This window comes from Sarcophilus harrisii, chromosome 3 (genome assembly GCF_902635505.1).
Source record: "Sarcophilus harrisii chromosome 3, mSarHar1.11, whole genome shotgun sequence".
NCBI classification, from domain to species: domain Eukaryota; kingdom Metazoa; phylum Chordata; class Mammalia; order Dasyuromorphia; family Dasyuridae; genus Sarcophilus; species Sarcophilus harrisii.
The window spans coordinates 593,894,627-593,915,218 of record NC_045428.1 but is presented as its reverse complement, the minus strand read 5'-3'; the positions used below and the strand labels follow the sequence as shown (position 1 = coordinate 593,915,218).

The 20,592-nt window shown below is 38.5% G+C and overlaps 1 protein-coding gene across 1 annotated transcript in view; it reads right to left on the bottom strand.

Annotated features, from left to right (window-relative positions):
• The window catches only part of LOC105750124 (carcinoembryonic antigen-related cell adhesion molecule 5-like), a 38,823-nt gene that overhangs the window by 11,979 nt on the left and 6,252 nt on the right, over positions 1-20,592 (bottom strand). The window contains exon 2 of the mRNA XM_012546941.2: positions 1,972-2,328. Within this exon, the coding sequence (XP_012402395.2) occupies positions 1,972-2,328 (357 nt within the window). The remainder of the gene's footprint in view (positions 1-1,971; positions 2,329-20,592) is intronic.

Below are 20,592 nucleotides of genomic sequence, written 5' to 3'. Positions count from 1 at the left end.
AGCAAAATCACTGTTTCTACATGTATACTTATTTTGTATTTAATCTATACTTTAACATATTTAATATGTATTGGTCAATGTGCCCTCTAGGGGAGGGGATGGGGGGAAGGAGGGGGAAAATTGGAACAAAAGGTTTGGCAATTGTCAATGCTGAAAAATTATCCATGCATATAACTTATAAAAAGCTATAATTAAAAAAAAGAAAGAAATTAAGTTTTCAAGTTATTTTTTAAAAAACAATTTCAAGGACTTCAAATTATGAACCCCAACTAGAGGAAGATGCTTTTCTTAAAATAAAAAGAGAGCATAACATACACAGGTGGTTATGATGAGCAGAAATTTCTTTATCTTGTATCTTTATTTTGTAATAAAGTGTGTATATTTATAAGACAGTTGTTCACTCAAGATGGCTAAGATCACATATGGCATCTATTATTAATTCTCAATTGTATTTCATTTTTTAAATCCTGGAATCATTTAAATAACTTTTTACAAATAATATGGAAATTCCAAAAATGATTGACTATCATTTCAAAAACTGTTGTTGTTCAGTCATTTTCAATCTTTCCTGACTCTCCATGACCCCTTGTGGGGTTTTCTTGACAAAAATACTAGAGTGGTTTGCCATTTCCTTCTCCAGGTCATTTTACAGATGAGGAAACTGAGGTAAACAGAATCTCGCCCAGGATTAGGCGAGTAGCTGAGGATAGGAAGTAGCTGAGAACAGATTTGAACTCAGGAAGATGAGTTTTCCTGGCTCCAGACCCAGCACTCTATGTACTGTGTCACCTAGCTGCCCCCATTTTAAAAATGAATGTTTTTTATTCCTTAATACTTATATTTTGCCATCAGGGTATATATTTTTCTGACTACAATAATCAATTCTTCTACCACTGATTTCATAAATGTGTCACTGACTCTCGAGTATTTTTAAAGAACTATAACTATGTATATATATAATGAATCTCCTGAAAAGGTCCTGTATATTTGAATTTTCACTGTGTGAAATTATAATTATATTTATTGTTTCCAGATCCATAACAATATATCATGCAATTTAAAATAAATCCTGTAGTGTTCACTACAGGAAGAATCTGTTGTTTGTATTCATTAGTGGACACTTAGGAAGTCACCAAAGAAAAGATGATCTCAGCTCTGCTACTTACTATCTATATGACTCTAAGTGAATCACTGAACATCCCGGGCCTCAGTTTCCTCATCTGTAAAAAAGAGGATAACTGATTCAATAACTTCTAAGGTTCCTTTCATATAGGAGCAAAGTCAGGATTTGAACCCTAATCCTCTGACTCCAAATCGAGTAGTCTTTCTACTCTCCCTTGATGAATTGCCATCAGACTTTACCTGGTCATCCTACCAGATTCTTTCTTTTAACCATCTTGTCTGTGAAATTCTGTTCCCTGGTTAAGGTCCTGATTTGGAAAAATTCACTTCCTTTGCAAAGGAGAATTTTAGCCCCTCAATCTGTGGCATCAATTGAGCACCCTACAGCTTTCCTTGAGCCTGCTTCCCCTACCACCCTGCACTTTTCTACATGTCCCCCCTCTCCTTCCTCCATCCATGGTTTGGGGACTGGACTTTTTGGAGGAGAAGGCACATCCCCACTTTTCCTATTCCACCCCTTGTATGACTATCCTCTTTCCTCCAGGGATACTCTTCCTACTACCCTGTGCAACTTTACTGAATCTAATCCCAGTATCAGTGATAACTATGGCAAAAGGGACAACTTGGCTTTTGAACACAAATGTCCTGACTGAGACTTTATCCCTTCTACAAAAGCAGGTCAATTCTCAAGGGACAGAAATAGATGTGAGGAGAGAAGGGTCTCCACCCCCCAAACTAAACACACATGCGTGCGCGTGCACACACACACACACACACAACCACAACCACAACCAAAACCCAAATCTCTTAGCTGTCATGGACTCCAGTTCCAACTATTGAGTGACTTACCATAGACTTGGAAACCTTCTGTTGCCCAAATCAACCCATTGACTCTGGTGTTTACAAGGATGGTGTAGTTTTCCGAGTCAGTCACTTCGACTCCCTTGATGATGAGGGAACCAGTAGACTGTAGGTACTCCCGCTTGGTGAATTCAGAGCCTATGGCCACTTTCTCTGTCTCAGTGTCATAAGACAGAATGCTTCTCAGAAAACCTATCCCTCGAAACCAAGTGATACTGACATAACTTCCCTCCTGGAGGCCGTGGAGGGAGAGAAGGACATCGTCACCCACAATAGCGATGGATGGCTGAGAGATGATGGTAAGCTGGGCAGCACCTAGCAGGCTCCATAATGTAAGAAGAGGGGCTGGGAGAGAGGAGAGAGAACATTGAGAACCACTGAACAAGGGCCACATCATCAACTTACAGTGGGAGCTTCCTTTAAGATAGAAAAGTGTGCCTAAGGAAGCTGAAGAAGGGAAGCAGGGTATGGCTTTTGGGGGAAATTCTATGTGGGAATGCACATGTAAGATTTCCCATGTGTGCTTGGCCAGTGTTGGTCTGGATGATGGGCCTGTCCTTGAATTAGAGTCCCAGTTCTGCCACTTACTCCCTTAAGGACTTCAGACATCTCACATCATCTCTCTGGGTCTTGGTTTCCTTAACTATAAAATAAAGAAGGGGAGGACCCCAAGATATTGTCTAGCTTTAATTGGATTCCCCATGAGCTGCTTCTAGCATCAGAATCTTCAGCAAGTTCCAAGATGCTCTCATTTTGCCATACTATGAAATGATGGAGTGTAGGGAGAGGAGGAAAAATAGATAATTTCCAAGGGCTCTCCCAGCTTTGACATTCCATGTTCTAAGATCCCTCTCACCTCTGATAGTCTCTGTTCTAAAAACCTTCCCAGTTCTCACATTCTATTTTCCAAGGGAGTTCTGACAATCCCCTCTTCTAAGGGTCTTCCCATCTCTGATATTCTATGTTCCATATTCTAAAGGATTTTTTGGCTGTTAGAATTTAAGGTTCTATGACTGTGCACAAACAGAATCAATAAATCCCAGAACATTGGATGTCAACAAGTCTCAGTGAACATCTATTAATCAAATGGCTAGACTGTTCAGGCCAACACATCCTACTGGCTTCCTGTGAGGTCATATCAGGACTCAGAGATGATAATGGATCTCAAAGGTTTTACAGTAGAACTCAAGCCATACCATGTCCAGCTGAGCTAGAGAGACTCTCTGTCTGGTCCCAGCAATTACCAGTGTGCTCAGTCTCCAAAAATGAGTCTGATTAAAGTGAAGGAAAAGTTCTGGATCAGGAGCACCATAGAATGATGGCACTTTAGACCACAATTGATCTCAAAAGCTATCTAAGCAATATAGCATGATGGTTAGGTCACTAGACCTAGAGTTTTATCCCCACTTTGGCCACTCTTTCCCCATAGCCTCAGTTTTCCTATCTATATAAAGAGCATAATAATACTTGAAATATTTATTCCTGTTTGGAGAAGAAATCTGCAGTCAGGCGATCTACCCTTGGACAGGAGGAAAGGAAAGAAACAAGTATTTATTAAAACCCTATTATATCAGGCACTATGTTAAATGTTTTATAAATATTATCTCATTCTATCTTCACAACAACTCTGAAAAGTAGATGATGTTTTTGTCCCTATTTTACAAGCGAGGAAACAAGACAAATGAGTTAAGTGATTTACCTAGAGTCACACATCTATTAAGTATCTGAGGATGGATTTGTATCAGGACTTTCTGACTCCTAGCCTGGCACACTCTGTCTTATGGTACCTCTGAGTTGCCTTTGAATGTGAAGGGTTAGGAGGATTGATCTGGATCTGAAGACAGATGGGCATCTATCAGGGCAATTCAAGAACTCAGAAAAGGAAAGAGGAGTGATGGTGATTTTCTGTGATCTTTGACTTGGCTCACAGATAATTAGCATCTAAATGATCCAATCATCCCTCCACCAAGAATACAGTGTCAGTTTGGGGCTATGGTTACTAGAGAATGACCCACCCCATTTAGAGGAGTGCAGAGCAAGAAGTTCCCAGAGAGTGATTTGCCTTGAGCCCAGACCCATCTCCCAAGTATGGCTCTTGTGACTAGTTCACAAAATAGATTGAAAATGAGAACAGAAATACTCTTCCATCTAGAGACCAGAGCCCACGACCCTACAGAGCATAAGGTGACCATATGTTCCATTCACCCATTTCCCTATCTATATCAGCCTTTTTCCTCCCCTGATCTCCATCTAAGTAGGTTCAGCAAGAGGCACAAATCCCAGCACATGCTCAAAGACAGGCAGAATCATAGAATCTTAGAGAATCAAAAATCACAAGATGTTAGGATCAAAGTCATAGAATTTTAGAGATAGAATCATAGAATCAAAATCATAAACTTAAACTCAAAGAATCTTTGAGCTGGAAAATCTTTAAACAATCATCTCCAATTTTAAATTCATTAAAATTAAAATATAATTTAATTTTATTTGTTAAATTTAAGTAAAATTAAGTTTAAAATTAGATGTATTTTATATTATAATTAAAATGTAATAAATCGAATTCGTATGATACAATATAATGGAAACTGAAGCCCAGAGCAGGGAATTGGTTAGCAATGAGTTGTATTATTATCAGAACCAAGAGTTGAACTCATGTCTCCTGCTTTTCAGATCTGGGCTCCTTCTTTTGACCTATAGTCAATCATTTCATCTTTTCTCCCAACTTAGCTTTCTTATAGCATGACCATTCTACCAAATCTAATTCTTTCTGTCTTCCTCTCCTAGGAGCTTCCTGTCTCAATGAGAATGAATGTCTCCCCATCTCCCACTTTCCCAAGATTTAGTCTCTTTCACCTGTGAGCAAAAATCTCTTCCAGGGCCTGAAACCCCTTTGGGCAATATCCAAGAGTTCTGACATCAAGTTCTGCCCCACTTTGATCTCTTGAAGTATCTGGTTAAAGATGCACAAAGATTGGAAGCTGGTCTTCACACCAATCTCAATGCTTTCTCTGTTCCAATCCACTAGGAAGTGTCTCCCAACTCATTACTTCTCTGTCTTTGGAGAGACTGAGATCAATTTTCCTCTATTTCAGGATCCCTCCCCTTTCACTTCCCATTGGACTTCCATTGGACTCACTTCCAGAGCAAGGAGGGGCACAGAGATGTGGCAAAGACTCTTGGGAAAATAGAGCTAATTGAATTTCTTTCAGAGCTTCCCCTGAGGTTAAAAAAAAAAAAAAGCAGAAGTTTTTGGCCATAGGACAGGTAGACCAAAGTTTATTATTTACTTTCTCTAATAATATATAATGCAATAAGTATTTTATGGATCTGTGATGTAAAGGTCCAATTGTCTATTATAACTTCTTCACGTCATCTCATCCTGAGTGATTCCTGACTACTCGAGAGAAGGGAGACAAGATTCATCATCAGTTTTCCCATATAACATCTCCTCTGGGGCCACTCCACCAATATTCATTAGCACTTAAACTTACTTCTTGGGTTCCTAGAGGGGTGACTATGACCTTGAATTCTAGAGAGAGTCCTATGGGAATATATATTACTAACACTTTAATTCATGAGTCCCCACTAGTGTGCTTACCACTAACAATCAGCTTTTGGCAAATTAGCTAAATTGCAATTATCTTTTAGCAAAGACATTTACTAAGATAGTGTCTAATAAGAGCAATTGTTTAAAAAATTACCCCCAGTGAGTCTAGGGCTCATTCACCCACAAATACACAGTGGCCATAAATTCAACACATTACATGTGAAATACAAACAGGAATGTACTGGTAAAGGTTTAAAAACCAACTCTGAAAAAAAAAGTACACACAATACCCTTTTAAGTTTAATTTGCATACTAACATTTTCTTCATCACTTTTTTTAAGTCTAAACAATAAATAAAACAATAAATCAAGCCTTGATTTGTAGCATTCATTAATTTCTAAGTTATAAATGCTCACATTGAAAATTTTTCAAACCAGTTCAAGATAGCTCCAGTATATCACTGGATACAAATATGATAAAGTATTCACAATTGCTAGAAGGCTAACATCAGTCCTGGACATTTATACCTTAGAAAAGAATACTCATCCACTTATTGACTTTGGGTTTTTTTTTTTGCCAGGCTACTGGGGTTATGTGACTAGCCCAGAATGATACAACTAGTAAGTGTTAAGTATATGAGGCCACATTTGAATTCAGGTTCTCCTGACTTCAGGGTCAGTGTTCTATCCAGTGTGCCATCTAGTTACCCTTTATTACTTATTAAATACTTATGTTACATCTTATATTAGAAAATAAAAGCCAAACAAACATAAAAAGTCAGAGGTAGCTATGATAGATTCACAGTCAAATGGAGACTGGGTGAAAGAAGGGATAGTCCCTCCACTACTTGATTCTTGGGACCAGCACAAAATAATCCAGAAAGAAAGGTAGTGATATGGTCATGTGGTGTAGAAACCAATAAAGGATCTCATAATTTCTCCATACCAGTCTTGGTTCCAGATGCAATGTGAGCAAACTGGTCTTTAGAGGTTATTCCTTAGTACGTGTAAAAATATTCACTCTTGGGTTTCAATCTAAGAGATTACTTTCAAGGTTGGTCCTTGAAGGATGTCTAAAGACCAGTTTGCCCACATTACATCTGGAACCAAGACTGGTCAAGGCAATTAAATTTGATCTGAATTTCCATTTCACAAAATGGTTTCATTTGCATGATTGCCATATTTGCATTGATTTTGCTTTTGTACTGGAGGGATTTTTTTTTTTCAATTAACCATTCCAAGAATCAGGGGGAATAGAAAATAAGGTGCTATTAGATCTGCCTGGTTTGCTCCTCAAGACAATAAATATATAGATGTACTCAGTGCTAGGCATTGACAAAACTGTAGGATACAGGAGAGTTGAGGGGGTGGGGAGGAGAACAACAGAGCCACACAAGGATAGTAGTTAGCAAAACTTTATTACTATTCATAAGGGGAGGGGGAGAACAGATGTCAACAGAGGGAAGTGCCAGTGTGTGGCCCCCATTGCACCAGCTCCCCACTGAGGACAATCCATAGTAAGGGCTTCTAGACACAGAATTGTGCAAGGGCGATTCTAGTTGAAGGTCTAATGTCCTACAGATTTATATAGAGTTTTAGACAAAAAAAAAAAAATCTGCAAGCATCAATAGGATACTTCCCCAAAGGGGAAGATAAAAGTACAGCCAGAACCAATGACATGAGTATTTTCTAAATTGTCTAAAAAGTAGTGAAGAATGAGAAATGTAGGGATGCAGGATGTAGGGAACTTAGGACTAGTTGTGCCAATCCAGTGAGAGACTGAGAAGACACAAGGGAGATAAGGCCCAGTGTCTGGATTTCTTAAACTTGACATATACAACTCTAAGTATATGGAGTCAGATGAATTAAATGGCCATCAAAAGGAAAATAGTTCCTGTCTTCAAGAAGTTTGCATTCTATTGTTGTGGTACCTGCCACTGGCAGGTGTCTGCTGGATGTCTAACACAGACCTGGAATGGATCTCTTCATGTGAGAGGATGATGATGATGACACAAGGAGACTGAGAGATAATTGGTGTTCTCTGACATATCCACTTAGAGGCTGTTGCATTCTCTGAACTCTCTCCTCTTCCCTCTGCCTCCAATTTATTTCATTCCCAATCCACAAGCAACACCTGTATCAGCAAAGGTTACTTTGTAACTCCTTCAAGTTTATGATTCACAGCTGTGGAGGCTCTCGGAGAACTGACCTGCCTCTTCACCTAGGCATGTTCCTTAACATTCTAGTAGGTGAAAATAACTTGTATAGACCAAAATAAAAATGAAACACACCCAAAGTAATTTCAGGAAACATCATTAGCACCTGGGAAAGGAGAAAGGACTTTTATGGGAATTTGGTATGCCATGGCATGCCAAGCAGAAGGAACTGACTACAAAAAGCCAGAGATAAGACATGGATAAGACATATGGAAAAATGAAACTGGTCAGCTTGGTCTAAATTCTATCTTGGCTTGCCTTGATAATAATTTCATCCTTCAAACAAGGAACAAAGAATCAGGGCTGCTATGCTTCAGGGCCTAATTCTTGCCAAGGAGGAACTGGATCCTAATGTAAAAATGTGGACCCATTGGGGACAGATGGGAACTCAATTACAGAGTTTGAGATAAAAGGAAGAAAGCTGTTCATATTCTGACTCATACCTTAGATTTGGGAAGGTTAAGGAGATTTAAAAGAGTTTGTGGAAAGAGTAGACACAGGTGTGAGCTGGTAAATGTTTAACATCCAACTATAGAAGTTGTGAAGGAGATGAGAATGTATTCATGATATACTTTTAAATTCAATTTACATTATTAACATTTTCTCTATCACTTAAAGAGAGCAATTAAGCACACCCTGATTTTTTGCTTTTATCCATTTCTGAGGTATAAATGCTCACACTGAAGATTTATGAATCAACTCATAAGTCAGTTTGAGCTGGCTCCAGCACATCCCAAGGGCAGAATTAGGTACTGGACCAAATTTCTTCAGAAGAAATCAGTTCAACAGAGATGAACTTCCCATAGTGAAACATCTTTTTTTTTCAGTCACCACTCCCTCTTATCTGTAGTATCTCCTATATTAGAAGTTTAATTACTTGAAGAGTCTTGTTTGCATCTCCAGAGCTCAGCAATGTACTTGGTTTCTAGGAAATGCTTGATAATTTATTTATTGATTCTTCATTTATTAATTTATCATAAATTCTCAAAAGCCTAATCATGGAAACACAAGTAGAAATGATTCTAATGAAGAAAAGGTGAACCAGCTTGAAGAGAGTGTTGAGTCTATAAAAGGAACTCACTGACCAACTCGGACTTTTTTAAAAAACAAATGTAGAAATTATCTGCAAAGATGGATCATATAAAAGAAGAAAATCAGATTCTCCACTTCTTAATTTAATGTCCTCTTTTTTGTCCTATGCTACCTCTCATTTGATCCTTATCCCAATCCTATGATTTTTGGAGAGAAGTAATCATCCATATTTTATAGATGGGGGAAATGAGGCAGAAAATGGGAAAGAGGGTACCTATGACACATTTGTTTACATAAGCCCAACCTCTCCTTTCCCAGCTGGACTTTTCCCCCTTCATCATGGAGGCCTTCTTGCCTCCACTTTCTCCTCAACCAATTTCCCACTTCATACTGTCAATTCCTCTTCTTATACCTAAATCTGATCACCCTCTCATCTTTCTCTACTCAAGAAACATTCAATGGCTCCCCATGACTCATAGGTCCAAGTTGGGACTCCATAGCCTGGTACTCAAAGCCTCATGTACATTCCACTCCAACCATGTCAGTCTCTTCCTCACCGTTCCATCTACCAGCCCTCCTAGTTCTAACATGTCATGCTCTTAGGGCCTTCTCAGCCATTATATCCTAAAACTTTCATCTGTTCACCCCAGGTAATCCAGACTTCAGAATGAGATTTTTCCTCCTAGAGAAGGACAAAGGGCTTTATGTCCCTGGAATTCCCCTATACGCCAGCCCTACTGAAAGATATTATTCCCTATTTCTTTTGCTTTGAGGAACTGGTAAGCCCAACCCTGCCTTTACAAAAGCTTACAGGAAGTTCCCAGCAAACTATCTCTTCCCCTCCAAACCACAGAATTGACTTTTTATGATTAGAAACTGCTGTTTAATCTAAGAATCTGGGGCACTGTATCCTATCCCTTTCCATTAAGAAATCTATCTAATATAGCTCTGAGAATGAAATATGGACCAAGTTCAGTCCTAATGGACCCCAGCTTCTACTGAAAGGGGTTAAGAGTTCCTTTTCTCCTACCTAATTTAACTCATCTCATCCCCACCCCACACCTAGGAATATTTTATTTAAAGCTTGTATTTAAACTCCTATCCAGGATTCCTCCAAAGAGGAGAATAGAAAGGTACTCAATACATACGATGAATTAAGTGAGAAATGGGTATTATTTCCTATTTTAAAAAAGGAACATGAACCACAAGTGCAAGCTACATAAAACTTTACAACAGTATTGAATTACTTATCCTGTAACCCTCTTGAGTTCTCATCAAAATATGGAGCACTCCGGGGTGTTGCTGAATTGATATTGTTATATTTCACCTTAGCTCTGCACTGTCTTCTCAAAGCCCATGCCTTGTGGATGGTCAGGCCAGTGTTTGGACTCCTTTTATTTCCTATGGGATCTTCTCTGTCCCCATTTAGCTATGTTGTAACTCATATTACAATCTATAGTCTCTTCTAATTATGTTTCAGAATTCCTCTTTTCTTTCTTTGCCACCACTGGCCTTTCTTTTGGGGAAGCTATTTGGGCCATTATAGTGGGTTTACAGTGGGCCTTGTGAGATTACTTTTATTTGGCTTTCTCCAATTATTGAAGAATTGTCACTTCCTTATAAGATTATAAACAATTTATATTCTCTCCTCTATAAATTGTCATTCCTTCTTCCTTTGAAGGATGTTTATTATTAGTTTTATTGGTATGTATCAGTTTCTTATAGATCCATTGTTTCCTTCATGTATTTCTTCTTGAAAAGTCATGAGATTGTTCTTTATTAATTTTGCCACAGACTAACTTATTATATGTATTGTGAATGTATAATGTATTCTTCGCCAAGAAAACCTTAAATAATGTCACAAAGAATCAGATATGATTGAAACAACTTCCTGAGTCCTGATTCAATGCTATATCTACTGAGCCCCCAGTTCTATAACTATATAGAGTCTTATTCTGACTCCTTGATTGCTGATCCATTTCCTAACTTTTATAAAGAAACAGTGCTTAACAATTAGAGTGATCCAAAAGTAAAAGGAAACACCTCAGGAGATAGTGAGCCTCTCATCACAACCCACAACATGGAGTTAATGATCATTTCTATGGAGTGGCTATGTTGCATGTGATAATGCAGATTCTTTTCATGTGTGGGTTGAGCTAACTGTTCTCTGATGTCTCTTTTCCTACTCTCAACTTAGTTGATGCTGTGACTCCCAAATCAACCCGATTCCTACCCAGAATTCCAGTGCTTTATCTTCATTTGCTCATTGGACATCTCCATATGGATGTCCAATCAGCAACTCAATGTGGCTAAGGGAGAGCTACCAAATGTGTTCCCTAAACTCATCCAGAGGGGATGTTAAGGAAAGAGAATGTCAGAGATGTGAGAAAACTTAAAAACAGGGAAGGTCAGAACTGGGAGGGATCTTAGAACAAAGAAGGTCAGAGCTGGGAAGAGCCTTAGAACAGGGAATGTCCTAGCTGAGAAGGTCCTTAGAACAGGAAATGTCAGGATTAGGAGGGACCTAAAAGTTCTTGCTGATTTTTTTTAGCTTTATCTTACCTATTAGACTAATAATTATATGATCATTAGTCTGAATCTAACCCTCAGTACTAGTACTCTGAACTTTGGTATGCCCTTGGAGTCAGTATGATGTGATGGAAAAAATAATTGACTAGACAAAAAGAAAGTTATGTATTCCAAATCTAACTTTGCCCCCTTCATCATGAAGGCCTCCTTGCCTCCCCTTTCTCCTCAACTAATTCCCCCATCTCAGCTGTCAATTCCTCTTCTTATACCCAAGCTCTGACCATTCTCTCTCATCTTCTTCTATTCAAGGAACATTCAATGGCTCCCCATGACTTAGAGGTCCAAGTTCAGACTTCACAGCCTGGTATTCAAAGCCTCTATGCAACCTTCTTCTTCTGCAACTTCATGTACTTTCCACTCCAACCAGGTTAGTCTCTGAAAGATTACAGGGTTGGATTTTTGAAGATGACAGGGTTGGACATCTAAAAGCCCTTCCACTCTGACATTCTCTGGTTCTTTGTGAATATACAAAGGACCTATGATTTTAGCAGCCTTTTCATAGGCACAAGTCTCAATCCTACTAAACCTTATAGTTCCAAAAAATTGCCGCAGGGTCAGAGAAGTTTGCTTTCCCAGGGTCACACAACATATAAATATCTGAGGTGGTATCTGCACTCAAGTCGGCCTGACTCCAGTCTGATGTTCTCTCCACCATGGTAGGTTGGTTCAAAATCGATCAAAATCTATTTGGTGTACTCGAGTCAATTTCTCTTCAAATTCACCCACAAAGGACGATGAATAGCAATAAAACCTAATTGCTCTCATGATATGCTAAACATCTGGCACATATGAGAGTAAAAGCAATCCCTGTGTGACTCCAGATTCTTTCCAGAAGTCACAGGGCATCTGACACTGATCTAAGAAACTGTAAGGTGCCCACAGAGGACAGGAGAATCTGCTATCTCATGATATGAGCTGGCAATCAACTCCAATCATCCTTACAGCAGACTTCAAGAAAGAATCTTCTCTCAGCCTACCTTCTGGTCAGATTTTCACCCTCTAGTTCTTTTCTATGCTGTCAAATGCCTCTCCTCACAGGCAGCTTCAAATCTCATTCATCTCCCATGGCTTCCTCTTCTGTCAGGATACCATGTCATCCCCATAATTTAACTCAACATTTTGAGAGTTCAGCCCCAGACTCTTCAGGTTGTGCCTGTGACTTTCTCTTCTTCCCTTCCTGTATCCTACTCACAGCCTCTGCTTGGGTGGTCGTTGTGATACAGGAGCCACCTACCAATGGCTGCTGGAGATCTAACTCAGACCTGTAGAATGGATCTCTTCATGTGAGAGGATGATGATGATACAAGGAGACTGAGGCAGTTGTGTTGTCTGACCTCTCTCCTCTTGCCTCCAACTTATTTCATAAGAAACATCTGCGAAGGCTGCTTTGCAATTCCTTCAAGTTTATAATCCACAGCTGTGGAGGATCTTGGAGAATTGACCTGCCCCTTCACCTAGGCATGGTCCTTAACAGGTGATATATAAGATCCCAGATCCAGAGCTAGAAGGGCCTTAGAGGACATCTACCCATTCCTCTCATTTTATAGTGGAGTAAACAGGGGCCCAGAAAAGCTAAGCCACTTGTGCCAAATCACTCAGAAAGTAAGAGGCAAAGTCAGGATTTGATTTTTTCTGATTCTAATCTTTTCATTGCCCTACACTGCCATCACCATCATCATCTCTGCATAGGAACGTCCTTCAAGGCTCAGCACTTATCTCCCCAGCTCTGCCAGGAAGCCATCTCTGATAGCTAACCCAGCCACCAGCCCCTCTCCTTCCTCAGAGAAATCCCTGTCCTGACCAGCTGAGGCTTTCTTTACCAAGGCACAAAAAGCCCCCAGAGCCAAGGTCAAGGAGCAAATGTGAAAGGTACACCTTCCTGTAACTCCCTGTTTTGTTTTTCAAGTAATCTGTTGGCTCCTTGAAGGCTGAGATAAGGTCTTGGGGGATGCCAGGACCTGGGATCCTTCCCCTTTTCTGGATCCTGGACCTCTCGGGCAGCCAGTCCTTCTTTGAATCATGCTATTAGAGCATGAACTAAAATCCATAGGATTGACAGAAAATCAATTCCATTGACATAAGTACCAAAACAAGATTTTTTTAAAAATCTGATTTCCTGGACCCCAGGTTGTTCTAAGAGAAGCTTTTGTGGACTTCAGCAACACTCTTGGTAACCTTTCATCCTCTTCTTGCATTGGAGATGAATGCCAAACCATAACATAATTAGATGAATTCTTTGACAACAGCCCAAGGATCAGTGATGTCATCAGCTGCCTCTTCTACAAGCACAAATCATCATCCCACTAAACTTATAATTTTCAGAGTTATCACAATGCAGGGAGGTTAAATGACTTCCTTAGGATCACCCATCAACTAAACAGTTAAAGAAGTTATTTGAACTTAGGTTGGCTAATTGGACTCAAAAAAAGGTCAAGAGATCTCTGTGTGTGTGTGTGTGTGTGTGTGTGTGTGTGTGTGTGTGTGTTGGGATGAGGGGTAGTTCCTGGATCTGTCCTAGTCCTGACCTCTTTGTTTTATCAGTCAGTTGGACACAGCATACTTATCTAATTTGCAGACAACACAAAACTAGGAGGAACAGTGAACCTTCAGGATGGATGAAGGGGAACAGACCTGAGATTTCATCAGCAAAGAAGGTCCAATGGAAGGAAAGTCACTCTACCAAAGCAAGTCAGTACTCCCTTGGCAATACTAGCCTCTGAGGGTTACTTAGAACCCTGAGACTCAGCCAGAGTCATCCCCAGTTGCCATGCATTTCCCTGACTTCAAAGTCAACTCTGCCTACACCTTGCAGGGTTCTAATCCAATCAGATAAAATTTGGTGATAAATGGAAAGTCAGAGGTATGAGAAGCAAAGTCTTAAAGGATTCCACAGTTCTAGAGTTGGAAGGAGCAGCTAGGGGGCATCATAGTGCACAAATAGCACCAGGCCAGAAGTTAGAAAGTCTCATCTCCCTGAGTTCAAATCTGGCTTCAGACACTTACCAGCTGTATGACTCTAAGCAAATCACTTGATTCTTTTTGCCTCAGTTTCTTCATCTGTTAAAAAAGTCTGAAGAAGGAAATGATAAAAAAAAAACCAATATCTATCAAGAAAACTGCTCAAAAGGGTCACAAAAGGGTCATGACTGAACAACAGCAGAGCTGGAAGGGATCTTCAAGGCCAATGCCATTATTTATAGATGAGAAAACGGAGGCCCAGAGAAGTTCAGGAGTTTCCTCAGGGTCATATAGTGAGGTATCTGAGACTGGACCCTCCAGCTCTAACATTCTTGGTTCTAATGTTCCTTCCAGCTCTAAATTCTTTGATTTTTCTTTGAGTTTGAATTTCTCTATTCCATTGTAATCTCTCTTCTGTTCTTTTTTGCTTTGAAAACCCAACCTCTAATTTGGTTTACTGATTGAAAGAAAATGATGAGTAGGCATGAGTAGAAATGAGAGGGAAGTCCCTTCCTTCCTTCTCTTCCCCTCTCACTTCTACATACCATTCTTTTCTGGCTTCATGTATTGTCTACACCTCCCATTAAGAGCTAGGTTTGTTTTTAATTTTGTCTCCTGGACTCAGTAAATTGACCTAAAGTTCAACCAGACTCTTGTCCTATTATCCTTCATTTTCTTCTCTTGTTTCCTTTCTGACTCATTCACAGGACCAAGCTGAACTTCTTATAAAGTGCACCAAGCATGGCTTTATCCTTTATAATGCTTCTTTAAAGACATTTAAAGAAATTAATACCTCTTTGTTGTTCTTTTTCTGTTATTAGGTCCTGAGCATTCTAGAACCACTTCACATAATGTAATCCTTAGGGGATAAAGAGAAAGAGACAGAGAGAGAGAGAGAGAGAGAGAGAGAGAGAGAGAGAGAGAGAGAGAGAGAGAGAGAGAGAGAGAGAGAGAGAGAGAGAGAGAGAGAGAGAGAGAGAGAGAGAGAGAGAGAGAGAAAGAGAAATGGAATGAGAGATAAAAACAGAGACCCAACTTATTCATCCATTCTCCAACTGAGGGGCATTCACTCAGTTTCCAGTTTCATACCACTACAAAAAGGGCTGCCACAAACATTTTCGCACATATAGTTCCCTTTCCTTCCTTTATGATTTCTTTAGGATACAAGCCCAGTAAAAACACTGTTAGATCAAAGGATATATACAGTTTGATAGCCCTTTGGACAAAGTTCCAAATTGCTCTCCAGAATGGTTGAGTCGGTTCACAACTCCACCAACAAGGTGTTAGTGTTTCAGTTTTCCCACATCCCCTCCAACATTCGACATTATCTTTTCTAGTCATTTTAGCCAATCTGAGAGATATATAGTGGTATCTCAAAATTGTCTTAATTTGCATTTCTCTGATCAATAGTGATTTAGAGCATCTTTTCATATAATTAGAAATGATTTTAATTTCTTCATCTGAAAATTGCCTGTTCATATCTTTTGCTCATTTATCACCTGGAGAATAGCTTGAATCTCATAAATTTGAATCAAGTTTCTATATATTTTAGAAATGAGGCCTTTATCAGAATCCTTGAATGTAAAAAATTTTTTCTTAGTCTATTGCTTCCTTTCTAACCCTATCTACATTGGTTTTGCCTGTACAAAACCCTTTTAATTTAATCAAAATTATTCATTTTGCATTCATTCATTGCATTCATTTGCATTCATTAATGTACTCGAGTTCTTCTTTGGTCACAAATTCCTTCTTTCTCTACAGATCTGAGGGTAAACTATCCTTTGTTCTTCTAATTTCCTTATAATATCACTCTTCATGTCTCAATCCTGAACCTATTTTGATCTTATCTTAGTATAGGGTGTTAGATGTGGGCCAATGCCTAGTTTCTGTCTTAATAGTTTCCCATTTTCTCAACAGTTTTTGTCAAATAGTGAATTCTTATCCCAAAAGTTGGGGTCTTTGGGTTTGTCAAATACTAAATTACTAAAGTCATTGACTATTGTGTTTTATGAATCTAACCTATTCCATTGATTAACCACTCTATTTTTTTAACCAGTACCAAACAGTTATTATTTTTTCTAGCTCTGTGAAGTAATTTCTTGGGAATTTGATTGGCACTGAATAAGTAACTTAATTTAGATAGTATTGTCATTTTTATTATATTTGCTCCCATGAGCACTTGACATTTTCCCAAGAGATTAGATCTGACTTCGTTTGTGTGAAAAGTGTTTTGTAATTGTGTTCATATAGTTCCTGACTTTGTCTTGGCAGGTAGACTCCCAAATATTTTATATTATCTACAGTTATTTTAAATGAAATTTCTCTTTGTATATCTTGCTGCCAGACTTTGTTGGTAATATATAAAAATGCTGATGATTTATGTGGATTTATTTTGCATCTGGCAACTTTGCTAAAGATGTGAATTGTTTCTACAATTCTAGCATTCTCTAAGTATATCATATCATCTGCAAAGAGTAATAATTTGGTTTTCTTATTACCTACTCTAATTCTTTTAATCTCTTTTTCTTCTTTTATTGCCAAAATTAACATTTCTAATACAATATTGAATAGTAATGGTGATAGTGAGCAATCTTGTTTCACTCCAATCTTATTGGGAATAGTTCTAGTTTGTCCCCATTACATATGTTACTTGTTGATGGTTTTAAATAGATGCTACTGATCATTTTAAGGAAAACTCTATTTATTTCTATACTCTCTAGTGTTTTTAGTGGAAATAGCATTTTATCAAATGCTTTTTTGGCATCTATTGAGATAATCATATGATTTTTGTTAATTTGGTAGTTAATTATGCTAATAGTTTTCCCAATATTGAACCAGCCCTGCATTCCTGGTATAAATTGTTATTTGATTTCCTTCTTTCCTTTTTTCTGATCCAATTAACTAAAGGTTTGTCCTTTTTGTTGATTTTTTTCATAAAACCAGCTCTTAGTTTTGTTTATTAGTTCAATAGTTTTATACTTTCAATTTTATTAATCTCTCCTTTTATTTTCAGAATTTCAAATTTTGCATTTACTTGGGGGTTAGATGAGATTTCAATGCAAGTTTTTAGGGAATAAGAGAAAAGTTCTTTCTATTATTTCCCAATTTCCTCTCTTCTACCATTCATCAAGGGATCAATTTTGATCTTATTTTTTCTCTTGCAACATTTTAACTTCTCCAAATTGTAAACTTCCTACCCCTGTAATCACTGTGTATTTAATAATTAGTTTACCTCTGTTCTTGTTCCCCAACACACACCCCAACTAGAATGTATGTTTCTTGAGGGTAGGAACAATTACATTTTTTAAATATCTGCAGCAACTAGCACAATGTCTGATCCAGGGGATAGGAATAAGGATTGAATGTGTGATTTCACTGGTAAAGAAAACTCCTATAGGGGAAATTTCCTCCACCAACAATATCTATGATGACTCAGTAATTCACTTCTGAGAGCAGGGATTAGCACACCATGGCCTTTTGAACAAACAGCCCCTGACGAACATTTGTAGCTTGAGAGCTGAGCAAAAACAGACAGATAACTGTATTGGGCTGTTGGGCCATAGTTTGTCCAGAATGAGATTTAAATGAGTTTCCCAGGATCACAGTCAGTGTGTCAGGGGCAGGATATGGCCCCTAGGTCTTAGCTATCTCCAAGGACAGCTCCTTATCCATGATGTCATATTGTTCCTTGCCTGTTACATAGTAGGCCCTTCATAAATAATGGATGGATGATTGAATGAAAAAGTAAATGAACAGTTGGTTTGATGGAAGAATAGACAGATAATTGATGAATGTGTAGCTTGATGGATGCATAGATGGATGGATGGATGGATGATTGGATGATTGGATTTCAACTGTGATGAAAAGGTCAGAAAAGAAGACATAATTGGATTTGCCAACAACCAATGATTGCAATAAGTAGAGTAGTCTGGGATAAGATTATCTTCTCCCTTCTTTCTAGGTTTTACTGTGCCTGATTCAATTCAGTCACATGCAACTCTTCTAGTAAGTGATTTAAAAGCATTTCTTTTTCAGTCATTTTGTTCAGTAGTTTTTCAGTGGTGTTCAACTCTTCACAACCCCATTAAGGGTTTTCTTGGCAAAGATGCTAAAGTGGTTTTGCCATTTCATTCTCCAGCTCATTTATCAGTTAAAGAAATTGAAGCAATTTGCCCAAGCCCTCATAGCTAGCAAGTTCTAGATTTGAACTCAGGTCCTCCTGATATATAGTAACATATAGATAGTAATATATATCCATTCCCTCTGCCTTCCAGCCAAACTAGCCAATTTGCTGTTCTCTATGCAGAACTCTCCATTCCTCATCTCCATCCCTAGATGAGCCATCATCTTTAATTCCTGGAATCACTAACACTTTTCATAGTTCAGCTCAAACACTAACATCTACATGTGACCTCCCACACACACCTAAATTGCTTTGTGGTTTTTGTGGGTATATTTTGTACTTGCTTTTGGGTATATGTGGTTTCTAACCATTAAAATGTAATCTCCTTGAGAGGAGCAGCTGGGTTTTTTTGTGTGTTTGTATTTCCTAATGCCTTCCACAGTGACTGGCAAATGTGCTTGTTGATTGCTGGATGGGTGGACTACTCTAAGGGAATTGCCCAATTAACCTGACCTTCCCTCCTCATCCCGCTATGACTCACAGGTCACGTTGACTACAATGGGGTTACTGAGGCTGAAGGTGATGTCATTCCAGGCCTCACATTGTGAAGTACCTGAATCATTCCTGATTACCCTGGGGAAGATTAGAATCTCTCTTGGGGACCAATTCATTATCTAAAAACTAGCAAAGGGTCACACCGTTATTCAGAGGGTTAGATTTATTGAGTCCAGGTGTTCCGTTGATCTGTCATCCTGGATCTGTGATGTTGGGTGGGGACAAATACTCTAAAGGGCAAAATGCAGACAGATAAATGACAGATTCATAGAATTTAGCATTGGGAAGTCCTTAAGAGATCATCTGGGACAGTGATTCTCCAAATATGGGCCAGCAACTTCCAAGGATCCTGAAATCCTTTCAGAAGGCCATAAAGTCAAAATTATTTTCATAATAATACTAAGATGTTTTAATATCTAGTATGATAAAAATCAATAGATATCACCAGGGGCATAGTAGAATCAGTGGATTGGAACCAGAGAGCCAATTGTTAAATTTTCAGTATGATTATTTAAATCTCAAAATTTGGCAAATGTGATTAAACAGGGCATGTTTTATTATTTTGATTTCCTGACTTAAGAAAGTGATGGAAATTACTAATATCAAAAATGAAAAAGATGAACTTTCCACCAATGAATTGGAAATTACAGCAATAATGAGGAGCTATTTTGCCAATAATGCCATTAAGTGAAATGAATGAATACTTACAAAAATATAGATGGTCTAGATTAACACAGGAGGAAATAAATAAGAAAATGTCAATAATTCAGATTATACTTAAAAGAACATCTTGTGTACATGTTTCTCCCAACCCAAAGCCAGTTGTTAAACATTTACTAGCACATCCTGATACTAAGCTACATAAACAAAAGCCCTGTAGAATTCTCAGTGCTTAATAGTATCATGGAGTCCTGAGACCAACAAGTTTGAGAACCACTAATTCAGACTAAAGATTCTTAGCCTTTTTTCCATGTAAGGTGGGCTTTGTCAGTTTGGGGGCACCTAAGGATCCTTCTCCGACTTTATTCATCTTTGAAGAAAATGCTAGATTTTACTTATAGACTAATAAAAATAGGTAATAGCTAGCATTTGTTGTTCAGTCCCACCTGATTCTTCATGACCCTGTGTACCATGGGTTGTTATTTGGTTTTGTTTTGTTTTGTTTTGTTTTGTTTTTGCAGAGATATTGGGGTAGTTTTCCATTTCTTTCTCCAGTGGATTTAGGCAAACAAAAATGAAATGACTGTCAAGGATCACAGTTAGTCACAAGATTTGAACTAAGGTTTTCCTGACTCCAGGTCCAGTGCTCTATCACAGAGTCACCCAACCGCCTCCACTTAACCCTCATCAAACCTCACCTCAAAACTCACCAATTCAGTTCAACCAAAAGTCAGCCAGTCAGTAAGCATTTATTAAGTGCCTCATGTGAAGGTGGAGTGCTAGGCACTGGGTTTATAAAAACCAAAATAAAAGAAACCCTGCTACATTCTATTAAAGGGAAGGGGTAATACCATTTGTAAACTGATAAGTATGGTGTAGGATAAGTGACAAGGGACAGCTAATATTTGAGTGCAGAGAAGGCTTCCTGCA